The sequence below is a fragment of the Rhinatrema bivittatum genome, chromosome 4, assembly GCF_901001135.1.
Source record: "Rhinatrema bivittatum chromosome 4, aRhiBiv1.1, whole genome shotgun sequence".
Lineage (NCBI taxonomy): Eukaryota > Metazoa > Chordata > Amphibia > Gymnophiona > Rhinatrematidae > Rhinatrema > Rhinatrema bivittatum.
The window spans coordinates 61299664-61315393 of NC_042618.1; the positions used below are offsets into that span (position 1 = coordinate 61299664).

The 15730-nt window shown below is 44.4% G+C and overlaps 1 protein-coding gene across 3 annotated transcripts in view; it reads right to left on the reverse strand.

Annotated features, from left to right (window-relative positions):
• DAAM1 (dishevelled associated activator of morphogenesis 1) overlaps window positions 1-15730 on the reverse strand; it is a 323492-nt gene that overhangs the window by 107711 nt on the left and 200051 nt on the right. For all 3 annotated transcript variants that reach the window (XM_029598201.1, XM_029598202.1, XM_029598200.1), the window contains exon 4: window positions 15347-15418. In XM_029598201.1, coding sequence (XP_029454061.1) covers window positions 15347-15418 — 72 coding nt within the window. The remainder of the gene's footprint in view (window positions 1-15346; window positions 15419-15730) is intronic.

Sequence of the window (15730 nt, forward strand, 5' to 3'; positions counted from 1 at the left end):
CCTGATGTCCCTTTTTACATATCTTAGTTAACTAGACCCAAATATGGTATAAAAAAATTTGCAAGTAATTAAAAGTATATGAAAAAAATGTTCCACTTGTGGAATGTTGGTACCTAAAAGGTTAATGTCAGGCATAAACACAGAGCCAGAAGTAGCCTCTAAAATCAAATGTACCACCTTTATTTTAAGCATTTTAGGAAGAGCCAATAGTGCTATATCTTAATGCTGTACACCCACTAGGATGCTGCTGTTCAATAATTATATTTTAGCATGCAAAAATGTGGAAACAAAGTACATCTGGCACACACTATAAATCCATTTATTAAAGGCTCATTTACTACACTTCAGGCATGAGTGCTATCGGACCTTCCATCTGTGCATTAATATAGGATTCAAGGATATTACTTTTGATAAAGGAAGTGGGAAAGATAACATGAATACAATGCCCTGTCCTACATATCACAGCTAGATTTCATTTCTAAACTGTTAGGAGAATATAAGAATGACCTGAAAGCAATGGTAAAGAATAAAACTAGGACTATTCTACTGTTTCTCCCAGAGCCATCGTATACTTTATGGTGATGTGACTCCACAGCTGTCCCCACAGACCTACAAAGCAGCCAGCTGCCCTGCAGGGATACTTATCTAATGCAGTCACTGTGTTAGGGAGCAATCCACTGTAAAATTCAGCACAAATTCTGTGGGGCCCATTTGATCCTCCCTTGCACAGCTGCAGCATTTTATATTTCAAGGCAACAAATTTTTAATTTGCCCATATTTCAAGCCATTTTGTGACTTCCCATCTTAATTTGTTAATTCTAAATTAAAACTATAAACCATACTTAGTAGGATAACTGCAAACCAGTACTTATGACACAGACGTTCTGACTGGATTACAGATGATAGATTTAACCATCCAGCAGGACCTGAGATGAAATTGCCAGGGGTGTATAACTGATCATTGTCAAATTCAGTTTATATACATGAGTTCTTGAGGGAATTCTGTATTTACTTTTTTTACATCTATGCAAAAAAGAAAAAGAAAAAAACTCCCAAAACTCATGGTTAGTTTATTGCATTTGAATGAATTTTGTTAAGAAAAATGATCCAAGTGATTTACAATAAAATCAAAATCAGCAAAACAATAAAACATTCATAAACACACTAATTAAAACATATAACTTAAAAATTAAAAAAAACTAAATAGTACATTATAAAATACACATTAAATGATACTTAGGATAAAAATTTACAAAGAAGATAATGAACTCAACAGGAAAGGCCTTGCAAAACAGAAAGGACTTCAAAAGTTTTCTAAATCTAAGATACTGTTTCTCAAGTCAAATTGTGAGAGGTAAAGAGTTCTACCATGTGGGGGGCCAGAAAAGCAAAAGACATTTCCCGGGTGCCCTCAAACAATTTCTTTGAAAGTGAGGACTCTAATTCATGTTGGGAAGAGTGAAGTGCATGTCCTGGAACACACGGGATTAAGAGATTGGTCAGATATAAGGGGTTACCAGAAGGAAAGGAAAAACCAAACCAATTTTAAAGTGGATGCGGAGGGAAATGGGTAACCAATGGAAGTCCCATATAAGAGGGATTACGTGATCTAATTTCTTTTTTCCAAAAACAAGTTTAGTGGCCGTATTTTGAACTAGTTGTAATCTATGAATGGAACGGGACAATAGAGAATGATATAATGAACTGCAGTTGTCTAAATGATTGAGGACCAGTGAATAAATTAAAAGTCACGTCAGTGGTATAAAAAAAAAATAAAAAAATCTTACAAAAGATTAAGCATAGGAAAAAAATATGCTTTTTGGATCAATTTGAAGATTTGTGGTTCAAAATTAAGTTTAGAGTCCAATAGGACTCCTAAAGAACAGACTACTATTTTTACCTGAAGCTGAATTCCTGATAAAGTAGGAGCTGGGAAAAGATAAGAATCAATCTTCCTGGAAAACCAAATGGCTTCCAACTTGTCACGATGGACTTTCAGTCTAGCTACAGAAAGCCAATCTGTGTCTTTAGAAAGACAGTTGTTAAACTGAAGTAGCGAGTTCTAATTCTTTGTGTTAATAGAGGCAACAATCTGAATATAATCAGTGAATAAATAACAAGAAAAGCCTAAACTCTGAATGAGAGGTGTCAACGGTGACAAAGATTGAATAATGTAGGTGATAAAATGGATCCTTCAGAGATTCCACAGGAGTTATGGTGCACAACGGATTTGGTTGAATTCCACTCTACAGAAAATGTTCTGTCTGATAAGTATGAGAGAAACCATTTTAAAGGGGTATCACTCATACCTAACTTGATTAAATGGGAGATTAAAAAAGAATGGTTGACCATGTCAAAAGCTGCACACTCATGTCCAATTGGACCATGAGAACAGTTTTGCTTTTATCCATATCCAGACTAATTTGATTAAGAACCAAAATCATAACTGTTTCAGTGCTATAGCCTTTACGAAATCCTGATTGTCTTGGGTGGAGGGCAAATGTATTCTCTAAGGAAAGGAGACAATTGGAGAAGAAGCACTTTTTCAGTGATGTTTGACAAGAAATATTTGAAATTACTCTTTAATTTTCATAATACTTTAGATCAAGGGTATGCTTTTTTTTTTTTTTTTTTGGTAAAGGATGCACTTTAGCAGTTTTAAGACTGCTAGGAAAATCTCCTTGTTCCAGGCTAGAACTGATAATCTCAGCTAAATATGGCAGGAGACCAAGATCTGGGTTTAAGTAGTGGAGGAGGAAAAGGATCCAGCGACGAAGAAGTCATCTTCATTATGTTAGAAAATGCTGCCACTGAAATCTTGTTGAAAACAGATATTTAGTAGTGCGAACAGAGGAACATTCCAAACTCTAAGCAAATTGAACTAATAAGTTGGCTAAGGTCTGGGCCTAAACTAGACTGAACAGTCTTAATTTTTGTCTGAAAAGCAGAGGCAAAACAGTCTGCTGATAATGAAGATGGGTAAGAGGTAGCGGCATGAGTGGTTGGTTCTAGAGAATTGATAGACTAGTTTAAATAATAAATGGGGTATAATTTCTGCCTTATTTAAGGATTTGCTGAAGTAGTCTTTTAGCTTTCTTAATCTCAGTTAAGTAAAACTGAGATAAGCTTCAATTTAAGTTCGGCAGCTCGTGTTTTACATTTGTGCCATTTCTGTTCTAACAAATTTGATGTTTGATAACTAAGATCACAATGGAAACAAGAGGGGTCACCAGTGGACTTATAAGACTGATAAAAATGGGGAGATAAATGATTAGAAGTTTGCTGCAAGGAATTATTCCAAGTAGATATTTTTTCCTCTAAAGATAAGACACTAAAATTAGATGGAAAGGAACAAATCTGATCAAATTCAGATAAATCAGATAGAGGTGGTGGTTTTTACCAGGAACCTTCTCTTTTCATTAAAAGAAGGCTAATGAGGTAAAATGCAATTAACAGGAAATAGAATCAAGGAGTGATCAGTCCAAGCTAAAGAAAAAAATTTGGTTTGAGGAGCGTTCTAAATAGAAGGCCAGAACCCTATTGCAATCCAAGTATATACAGCCCATTCCCCTTTGTGGGAATGAGGCCTCGGGAAAAAGGTGGGCAACACAACGGACTGATTGATGTGAAAATCAGTCACAACTTTGGCAGGAACCTAGGATCGTATGCAGGACCACATGATCATAAAAGAATTTTGTATAGGGTAGGTGTGTAACAAGGCCTGAAGCTTGCTTACCCTATAAGCTGAAGCAAACGCCACCAGGAATAAGACTTTCCAGATGAGGAATTTCAGCTCACAGGTGCGCATAGGCTCAAAAGGAGGATGCAAGAGCCGGGCCAACACAACATTGAGATCCAAGGACACCACAGGGGGCCCCGCAGAGGAGGCTTTAGCTGAAGCAGGCCCTGCATAAAGCAACCTACTATAGGCTGAACTGAGATAGGTGCGCCAGAGACACCCCGATGGTAACCACTAACCTCACTCAGATGAACTCTAACCGAGATGGTTTTAAGTCCAGCCTCAGAAAGTTGCCACAAGTAGTCCAAGAATCATGTAAATGGGCATGTAAATGGATCTAATCCATGTCTCTCACATCAAAAAACCTCTTCCACTTCATTCTGTATGACTTCCTGGTGGAAGGCTCTCTCGAAGCCATCAGTACTGGGAGACATTTTCAGAGAGGTCCAGGGGTTGAAGGACTAGGAGCTCAACATCCAGGCCGTCAAGGTCAGTGCTCGCAGATTTGGATGGTGCAGAGTGCCCCCATTCTGTGTTAGCAGACTGGGCGTATTCCCCAGGCTGATGGGATCCCTGATCGACAGGTCCTGAAGGAGAGGGAACCAGACCTGCCTGGGCCAGTAGGATACCACGAGGATCATGGTTCCCCAGTCCTGCTGGAGCTTCAACAGAATCTTCAGGAGGAGCAAAAGAGGAGGGTACGTGTACAGGAGACCTGTGCCCCAATGAAGGGTGAAGGCAGAGGGTGGATGGCCATCTGTTTTGAATAGGGAGCAAAAATTCTCACCTTGCTGTTGTACTGGGAGGTGAAGAGATCCAAATCTGGAGTTCCCCACAGACGGAAAATCCAGGTTGCCACTATCTGGTTCAGAGACCATTCGTGTGGCTGAAAAGAGCAGCTTAGATGGTCTGCTAGCACATTCAGCATCGCAGGCAGGTATGTCTGCACTGCCTCCTGACAGAGGAGGAACGACCCCATGCCTCCTTGCTTGTTGATGTACCACATTGTGACCCGACTGTTGTTCGAATCAGGACTGCTTTGTGGGACAAACTGTCTCGGAATGCCCAAAGTGTGTAATGAATTGCTTGAAGCTACAAGTAGTTTATCTGGCACAGAGCTTCCTGAGCAATCCAGTGACCCTGCATGTGGAGGTTGTCCACATGGGCCCCCCAGCCCTGAGAAGAGGCATCGGTAGTAAGTACTAAAGGCGGGGCAGTCTGGAAGGGGATCCCCTGCTCCAGATTGGAGAGGCTCTCCCGCCAGGTCAGAGAGACTTTCAGAGGTTGCGTGATGGACACACTGGCCTGGAGGTCCTGGGATGCCTGCTGCCATGCGACTGCAGCATCCACTGTGCTCTGCGCATGTAGAGATGGGCTAATGGGGTAACATGGACAGAGGCTGCCATGTGGCCCAACAAGCGAAGCAGTAGACAGGCACTTACACACTGACTGCTGCACACCAAGGTTGCCAGCGAGGATAGGGCAAGAATGCTTTTGCCTGAGCCGTGTCCAGCCTGGCTCCTATGAAGTCCATCTAGGGGGACGAACAGAGGTGGGACTTCAGGTAGTTGATAACAAAACCCAGGGATTGTAGTATCCATCATCAGGGTCAAAGCGCTCAGCGGTTCCATGCAGGAATCACTTTTGATCAACCAGTCATCTAGATAAGACATGCAGCACATGGTGTCAGATGCACTGCCACCACTGCCAGGCACTTGGTGAAGACACGAGGGGCTGAGGCCAAACCAACTGGCAGCACTCTGTACTAGTATTGAGCCTGTTCCCACAAAGTGAAGATACTTCCTGTGTCTGGGGAAGATGGCAATGTGGACCAAAGCATCCTTGAGGTTGAGGGATGCAGAGCCAGTCCCCTTTCCTGAGCAGGGAGATCAGAGTGCCCAGAGAAACCATTTTTACCTTTTTTCTTTGGAGGAATTTGTTCAACACCCTGAGATCGAGAATGGGGCGCAAGTTTCCAGTTCTCTTTGGGTTCAAGAAATACCTTGAATAAAATCCTTGATCCTGCTGATGACTGAGAACGGGTTCTACCGCTCTCGCCATTAGGAGGGTGGAAAGCTCCGTCATCAGTATGTCCTTCTGGGAGGACGAACCCCATGATGGACATGGGGGAGAGTCCTCCAGGATTTCTCTGAAAATTAGTTGGTACTCCTGACTAACCATGGTAAGGACCCATCAGTCCGAAGTGATGATCAACCAGTGATGGGCAAAGCAAAGTCTGCCTCCCACTAGAGGATCGAGTGTCAGGGGTATGACATGCTGACCCATATTACCTCACCTCCAGTCAAAACCCCATAGCCGGGGCCTGTGGGGGGGGGGGGGGGGGTGGCGGCTGGGGTCTAGGAGTTCGCTGTTGAAGGGAGCGGCCTCTGGAACCAGCATGGGGTGTGCGGGTTCGGGAGGCAGGGGGCTAATACTTCCATAGCTAATAGAAGGACTTCCTGGAACCTGGACGGAAGACTTCCTGACGGAGGACGGCGGGTCTGAAGCACTACAGGATAGCTGTTGAAGGGTTTCATGGTGATCCTTAAATTGCACTACTGCATCCCTCACCTTGTCCCTAAAAAGATCTCTCCTATACAGGGGAGGTCAGCCAAATTCTCCTGAACCTCTGGCCAAAGGTCGGAAGCATGGAGCCAGGCCATCCTATGAGCACCGATGCCCACAGCGGCCACCCTGACTCAAAGACATCGTAGGTGGATCTCACCTCATGTTTTCTGACTTCAAGACCTTCAGGTTGATACAGTTATGCCGCGTTAGAAAGAGTGCGGCAGTGCCAGGTGCACCCTCGTTCCCTGCACGCACAGTTCTCTTCACCTACCGCTCGATACTCTCTTCAAATTGCATGCAAATGCATGCCGCGTCTGCGAAGCGTTAGGCGAAGGTTAGGCCCGCGCAACCCATTTTACTGTATAGAGCGCCTGGGTGCGCGGGCCTAACGCTTCACGGCCACGCTGGTATCTGTCATTTCAAATGACAGGTACCAGGAAGTGGACAGTTATGTTCTCCGATGCTCGGCAAACTTTCCCCCAGCCCCCGCTCACCTGCCCTGGCCGCGTCCGGTCTCCAGTGCAGCCCCAGTCCTATCCCCTCCTCCCAAAGCAAAAAAAAAAAAAAAACGAAAAAGTAGTAAGAGAACAAGGGGAGAGACTGGCAATCCTAGGCTCGGGCCTGCTAGTCCCTTCTCCTCTCCTCCCGAAGCAGGGCGCGAAAAGCAGCCTTGCTCCGGGAGGAGGGGGGGCAGTTTAAAGCGACGAAGCGACTTACTTTTGCAGCCCCCCCCCCTCCGGACATCGGCGACGACTGCGGCTCCAGCCTCCAGCTGTCAGACAGACGCATCGCACGTGGGAAAGCGGCCCCTATGCGTGCAATTGGCTGCTCAAGACGTGACGTCACGACGTTTGGCGTCACGGCATGTGACGTCACGTCTTGAGCAGCCAATTGCACGCATAGGGGCCGCTTTCCCACGTGTGATGCGTCTGTCTGACAGCTGGAGGCAGGAGCCGCGGTAGTCGATGTCCAGAGGGGGGGGGCTGCAAAAGTAAGTCGCTTCGTCGCTTTAAACTGCCCCCCCTCCTCCCGGAGCAAGGCTGCTTTTCGCGCCCTGCTTCGGGAGGAGAGAACAAGGGACTGGCAGGCCCGAGCGTAGGATTGCCCATCTCTCCCTTCGCTCTCTTGCTACTTTTTTTTCGGGTTTTTGCTTCGGGAGGAGGGGACAGGACTGGGGCTGCACCGGAGACCGGACACGACCAGGGCAGGTGAGCGGGGGCTGGGGGAAAGTTTGCCGTCTACCCTTACCCCTGCCTCTAACGCTGGGGTAAGGGTAGGCGGTAAGTTAGCAGGGTAAACGCGCGGCAAAACGGCAGGGTAAAAAAGCGATAGTCAGGGCGCGCGTTACTGTATGGGAGGGAATAGCTAATTCGCTCGTTTACATTTAATATACATGCCGCGGGCGGAAGGGGTCACCCGGCGATTTTAAGAGGCGGTAGGGATGAGTTAAAGGGGATAGTGTATCGCGGGAAGGGCTAACACGGCCGGAAAGTGAGTAGAAGGCGAGTTAGGAGCAGGGTAACCGCGGTTGCTCTTTACTGTATCGATCTGCTTGTTGTGTGATAGTGGAGAACGATTCCTGATGCTGCTGCAGCAGATGTTCTGCAAGTTCCTGGACCTGTTTCCACATGTCATGTACAACTGATAGGAGGCAATACGGGTGATGAGCATAGTGTCCTGAAAGACCTTCCTACCCAAGGCATCCAGCTCCCTATGTTCTCGCCTCAGAAGGGCAGAGGCATGGGTGCAGGAGCATTTGGCCTTTTTGAGAGCAGACTCCTCTACCACAGACTGGTGAGGGAGATGACGTCTCTCAAAACTTAAGGCCTGCTGCATCAGATAGGTGGCGTCTGCCTATTTACTGGAGAAATGGATATCAAGTGTTCCCACATCCGAAGGAGGTGGTCCTTAACTATGTCATGGATAGGAAAAGCCATTATCTCCTTCGGGGCATCAACAAATTGGAGGACTTCCAACATTTTATGTCGAGCATCCTCCTCCGTAAGGGGATGGCCTCTGACATGGCCCTCATAAAACCAGTGAAAGAGAGGTTCTCTGGGGGAGATCGACGCCTTTCCTCCGGTGGTGAGGGTTCCAAGAGGGGGTAGTCAGATTTCAGAGGAAGACTCTGAAGAGTCATCTCCCCATGGATCATACGGACCCTCTCCCTCGCTTAGGTCCCTGTGGGGCCTGCGCAGGTGATGTCTATGCAAATCACTGGAAATGGGCACAGAGGGCTTCAAGGGTACCAATGACCCCGCTGGCAGCTGAGGCACCTGAGGTCTCCAGAGGCCAAATGCTCAGGAAACAGAGGCCTTGTGATCACGGCACCGGATGGCGCCTGCGGTCAGGTATATATCTTCCTCCTCGGAGAACCCAATGATGGGGATCACTCCCGAGGGGGAAACTGCGGCTGTTGGGGAGCCGAAGGTCCCTCGGGCACTGGTTTTGTCAGAAGGGCGCCAAGTAGGACGTCCAGACATTTGAGCATGGGCACCAAGACAGACGGTGTAGGCTTCACAGCACCAGTATGGGGGCCGTTCAATGATCCGTAGAGCTCGGAGAACCACACTCTGCACCCTGCAGTCCAGCTCCTCCTGGAAGGCCTATGAGAGCAGGACTGATGGAGAGGGACGAGGCGTAACCGAAGCCTCCTCAGAGGCATGGTGCCCAGCACCGGTATCGGTGGGGAATGCCTGGCTCCCGGGTTTGTTGGAGGATGGGGCCTCCTCTCCACGGGGTCATTTCGGTGCCGTACCAGAACTGGCGTCGTGCGTCTACTGTGTCCAGTGTCTGTGTTTCCAGGATTTCCCCATGGTGCTTGGCCCGGTCTCCTCCCGGCACAGAGGAAGCTGAGAATCCAGACATTCGAGAGTGGTGACACCACGGAGGAGCGGTCACCATCTCCTCGATCACTGGACGATGCCGCCGGGGGTGTAGAGAGGGATAGTGTATCGAGCAGTTCCCCTTGACCCCCTTGCATCAATGACTATGACACAGGCATGGATGGAGTGGACTTCTTGGGACCAAAACGTTTCTCCATTTTATCGAGTCAAGCATGATGGCCTTTGGGGTCATCTTGTCGCACAGCTGACACCCTCAGACATCATGCGATGCCCCCAGGCAGAGGATACAAACTTCATGTGGATCCATGATGGACATGGTCTGCCGGCACTGGGGGCACAGACGAAAACCAGACTATGCCATGATAAAGTAGCTGGCGAGTGGTCGATGACTGGGTGCCACAGAGAAAAGTCACGCTGGGAATCGACCAGAGAAGAGAGAAAATAACACCGCACCGAAGAACACCATCCAGAGAAGGGGGCGTCAACATGTAAACAGGAGAAAAATTGTTAGCATTAAACAAGAAAAAAAACACTTGTGAAGCTGAGCTCCAAAACTGCGAGGCAACTACACCACGGAAAAAAAGACTGAAGTGGGACTTCATGTGGGCGTGTGGATAGTGGTATGCTGGGCATGCTCAATGTGCCAGTCAAAGCTTCTACAAACTTTGATAAAAGTTTTCGGTGCCGGGCTCCATTCTGATGTCACCCATCTGTGAGGACTACCATCCTGCTTGTCCTAGGAGAATAATAATTGCCAGATCACCGCCTTTTTTCGAGGTACGATTCTTTTGCAGAACGTTAAGTGGACAGGCCTGTGGAAGACATGCTATATCGGCATCTTGAAGCCAGGTTTCAATAACAAAAAGAATATCTACATCATGAGATAATGGACTGAATGTTAACAACGGATATCTACTATTTTGAAGGGTCGAAGGAGGAGTGATGGAGGATTAAATGTTACACTCTACATTTTGTAAATTATTTTGTGGGGGTGGAGGATTGGGGTTGCTTGCCTCCAGATGTATGTGATTTTTTGTTTTGGTTTTTTTTTTTTACATAGAACTAACTATAGGATTAACATAGCCCAGTTGTTCTAAAGCTATCTGGGTGCCTGGATAGCTTTGGCCCCTCTCGCCACTGCAATCAGACTTACCAGGCTGAAATGAGCTGGGTTGCGTGGATAATCAGTGTTACCCAGCTAAATTGAAGTCCCACCCCTGCAATACCCTGGCACCTCCTCTTTTTTATCCAGCTAAGTTTTAGCTGGTTAATAAATGCCCCAGTCAAAACTTAAGTCAGTCAGTGAGGGGAGATATTTTGTCCCCAGGTTTCTATGGCTAAGTCCTCAAGTCAGCCGGGCAAATCCTTTTTCAAACGGACCTCTTCAGGTACAGAATGGATGAAGTCCTTGAAGTTTTATTTAGGAATATGGCTACAATTCTTGTGGTATAACTCAAACTTCATCTGTCAGTGTCTTTGGTCAGTAAGAGCCCTGCTGCACTTTAATGTCTATTGAATACAGATATCAGTTAGGCCAACATACAGACCTTGATGATGATCCCAGCAAAAGACATCTGTTTGCCATACATTGCACAGATTTACACATTTGCTTATAGTGTTTCTATTCAATACTGCTTCATCACAGGGCCTGGCATGCTACCAAATAATACTGCATCCAATGTTATGCACTAAGGAGCTTCTAATACTAAGGAGTTTATTTATCAAAGCACGTTCAAAGCACCAACACGTGATTTTAGCATGTAAGTTAGCAGAGCTCCTATAATGCATGATTCTTTAGGAAATCATGCATCAAGAGCAGTGCTAAAGCATGCATTAAAATCATGTGCTAATGAGCAATTTTAACAAATGCTAAACTACACTCTGCAAAGTTAACAATATTAATGTGGATGTGAGTTTTAACGCACTCTGCACTACATTTAAATGAGTTGATTGCCACATTTTTGCATTTTATCAGTTCATTTAAATATTTAACAAGGCCGTCCATGTTAATGGTAATAAGACCGCATTAATATCAATTTAATGCACATGGAATGCATTAATGCTTGCATCAGCGCCAACGCAGTTTGATAATTAGACTCCTACAATTGGGAAGAAAAATGAGCCCTAAATCAATTCAAGTATTTCAAGCATGAGAACAAACCCGCCCAAGTAGCACAAGTCACTACAAAGCTAAAGGCTGTGTTCTCAGCAATGTTCCTGAAATGAAGATAATATTCTCAAATCTCTCTTCCACACAGCCGTGCAGTGTTTCAGTACTGCTCGCTGTACTTGCGCTCCGGTAAGACATTGGCTGGAGTATGCAGGTTGGAATATATCAGCTTGTTAAAGATGAACAAAGGTGTATTTAGCTGGGAAACACACGTCTCATATACACTGTAACTGCTAGATCATAATCTTTCGGCATATGTGCACGCTCAGAAGTGTAATGCTCGTTAATTCTATACATATTTAAGTTCCATGATTACAAAGCTTGCATAATTATCAAATACACTGTATGTTTATAACAACTGAGTAAACAGCAGCTGTTCCATCAGGTATCAAATATAGTGGCTTTTAACACATATGAAAACATTAAGTTTTACAGCCGTTTCATTTATCAAGGCTGCGCCCTGTTGAAGTTCTCTCTAAAGGTATTAGAAAGAAAATATTCTTTACATTTAGAGAATGCGCCTGGGTTCAGTTCCAGTGCAGTTGCTTGACAGCTGAACAGACAGAACCTTTAGATATTCTGCAATAACTTCTCCCCCTGCTTGCTCAATCACCAGCGTGGATTTAATCAGCCCTGAGCAACAATTCCACCTCAGTGTGAAAACCCTGCCTGAAACTGTAGGGAGCACAGAAAAAATGCTGACACCCTTTCCTCCCCCCTCCCGAAAGGAGAAAAATGGTCCTGTCTGCAGAGTCATTCGTTGCTTTAAAGTGTTCTGAACTACTCATAATACTTCAAGTTTCTCATAGTAAAGAAAATAAATATCCAATTAAAATGGACTGCTGATCGATGCGCTCAGCTGGTTCGAATCCTTCCTCGACAACAGATTCTTCAAGGTGAGATCAACAACAAAGAATCACACCCAAACAGATCCAACCTGGGAGTTTATACGGAAGTATTTTCATCTACTTGACTTTATTGTTCCTTGTTTTAAATTGTAATCGTAATTGTTCCTTGTATCGCCACCAAGCGACTGTTCTGTGTTTAATGTAAACCGGTGTGATCTGTATTTCTATACAGGAGCATCGGTATAGAAGAAATCAAAATAAATAAATAATAAATAGAGGTACATTATTAGTTTTCAGCTGAATCTAGCTGGCTCAATTCTGACCACCCAGAATTTTAAAAGTCAAAACTTAGCCAGCTAGTGCTGAAAATCTGTGACACCAGTTAAGTCTTCTCAAGGAATCCCCCCCCTTCCCAACACAATACCATCTCCCGCCCACCAAATCCTGACGGTTTAAAGATTACACTACACCCGATCTACCTCCCTTTCCTCTCCCAAGTTCAATGCTAGAAAAAAAAAGTGTCTAACTCCGGTCCCTCCCTCTCCCTCAGGTCCATAAGCTATTTCTCCACACCCCCTCTCCCAGAGGCAAGAGGAAGTATGCTTACGTCCTCCCTGCTCCAGCCCTGAACCTCTACTGCTGCTATAGGAGGCGCTAGCCCACAAATAGTTAACTTATTCACTTCAAGTTCACAGAAGGGACCAATCCTTGTGCATATGGCCACCTAGCTTTGAAAGAAGATTGGTCTCTTCTTTGAATGTGAAGTGAATACATTAGTCACTAGCTGTAGGCCGGCACCCCCTACGGCAGCAGTAAGACACATGGTGCTGAAGCAGGGAGGTGGTAGGCATATCTCTTCTTGCCAAGGGTTGTGAGGATAAGGGGCTTGTGTGTTTAAGAGAAAGGATTAGGGGAAGGTGGGAAATGCAGAGGTCAGGGTTGAAGGCAGTTTCATGTTTTGAATTTAGATTTAATGCTTTTTCCATTGGTAGCCCAAAGTGAGTTACTCTACTGTCCCGGAATGTATGTCCCTATACTCAGAGGGCTCACAATCAAAATTATTTTCTAACATCAGACTTGGTCGGGGGGGTGGGAGGTTGGCCCAGTGGAATAATTTTTAAACCATCGGGACTGGTAAACCCTGGATTGCCAGATTTAGGCCTTTTATTGCAATGCCTAGATTTGGCTAGCCAAATTAGAAGACTAGCTCTGAAAATCAATGCCAGCTGCCTAACTTTATATCCTCCTGACCTAATCCCACTCCTGGGCTCACCAAGAATCTGGCTGGCTAAAGTTTAACTCCCTAGTGAAAATTAGGGGAGAAATTTAGCTGATCAGCCACAATAATATTCAAAAAAGCTTTGATCTAGCTGGCTACGTTCTTACTTAGACAGCTACATCCCTTTGAAAGCTGACCTCACAGCAACAAAAGACTGCAGCTATAAGAGGTTACACAAGTATAGTAAGCACTTGTGTAAGGCTGGCTCATTTCAGTAAAATGTCTTGCATATTACAGTATAAGTTATTACTTAATATATATGTATTAGGACATTCTACTATCTCAATATATGCAAAAAATATAATAGAGCTATGGTACCTGGATTTCTGGCCTTGAGTCAAACTAGAGCTTTCGGGATGTCATAAAATCTGGCCAACCAATCAGTGAGCGTTCTAAATGGCTGCACATGCTGATTGGTTGGTGAGACACCAGCAGAGTAGGGCAGCACATGCTCTATTTCCTGGCCTCATACAGGCACACCACACACAAAATCTATAAATACAAGCACACACAAAGACTGAACACAAATCTCAAACACATGAACATAAAAACACACACACACAAAAGTACAATTACACATATATAAACAACCCCTTCATAAGCAATGTGCAATTTTTCAGAAGTCCACATTTTCTGTACATACTCTTGTTAAGTGAAAAAACAGCTAACACTGTATATCAGGAAGCATTACTACATTACATTTTTTTAAAAAATGACAATTCCTTTTCTGAAGGAAAAATCTTTCATCCAGGCAAACAAGTAATTTGGCTACTTGAATTTATATACAGTGCAAAGAGTATACCTAGTGCAATACAAAAAATACAACTACTCCATGTAGACGTCCAATGGTTGAGAAGTGCAAGTCAAATAGGTACAAATAGGCAAGAACTAAAAAACTTATAACCCAAGAGAGAGGGAAGCATGACTGGGACAAAATGATGGGGCACCTATAGTAACGTTTTGGTAGATCACAGTGGAGGTGGGAGGTTTTATGACGACACGAGCCTTCAAACTGGTCTTGAAAGTGGAGAGAACATGAAACATTTTTGAGACTGTAGCTGTGGAAGTAATGTTAATGTACATCTCCACCTTTAGTTCTTACTGCACTTTTCCTGCACAGGTTTCTCGCCTCTCTGCCCCTTCGTTTTCTCAGTCATTCTCTCTTCCAAACCTTACTACTTGTTGCCTCCATCCATGCAGCTAACATAACCTGGATTTATTGATAAAGGGGGTAATGCACTAGTAGTGTAAATGATATGGAAGAATGTGATATGTATTTATACTTTTCAGGAACATCACAATATAACAAGAGACAACACTTCATAGCTTAGATCAGAGTTGTCAGTCCTCAAAAGCCACTACCCAATCTGGTTTTCAGGATTTCCATAATGAATATGCTTGAACTGTATTTGCATGAACTGCCTCCATTGTATGCAAACAGATCTCATGTACATTCATTGTGAAAATCCCCAAAACTCGAATGGGCTGTAACCCTCGAGGACAAAGTTTGGGCAGCCCTAGCTTAGGATGATAAAATAATAAAACAAAATCAAATAAAACTTGCAGAATTGTTTCACCTACTGCCAGATAGCAACTAGAGAGGAAAAATTACATAAAAATGTGACTAGGAAGGATTATGTCATGTCACCAGCAATGGAAGTGCTGCAGGAAGATATTTCAAATCTTGTGTAATCTGGCCCATAAATTCTTTATGACTGTACAGTCCCATCTGGCCAATAATAAAAAAAAATCTTTACTGAAGTATTTTTATCACCAGAATGCAGCAGCACAAATGCAACCACAACAATAATATTCTTGACTTAACTGTTTGCCGCCAGCACTGTGCAGCTGCTTGCTATTTCATTCATGTACTTGCCAGAACAGGAAAATACTCACAACTGCCATTGAGTTCAACTGATCGATGTAAAACTCAGGCCAACTGGTAGCTCCTTTGTTTTCTTCTTGATCCTGAAAACAAACAACAAAACAGAAATATGTACAATTACAAAAAGAACCAAGGGTTAATTTTTCATTCATCTACCCACAAAGATTCGGTGGTCAAATTACTCCTTAGGGTCACACCCGTTAGATCCTTAGTTCTTATGTCCGGCCTATCAGATCTCAAACTGAAGCTCCTTGATAAAGAGTTTAACCTGAAGAAGTATTCTCTAGCGTGGAACTCCGGATGACCTACCAAAAACGTTAAAGCCATGGTTTAATCAATGAAGCCCATCAAAAAAGCAGTCATTCATCCCAAGAACTCGCAACTGTTACATTACC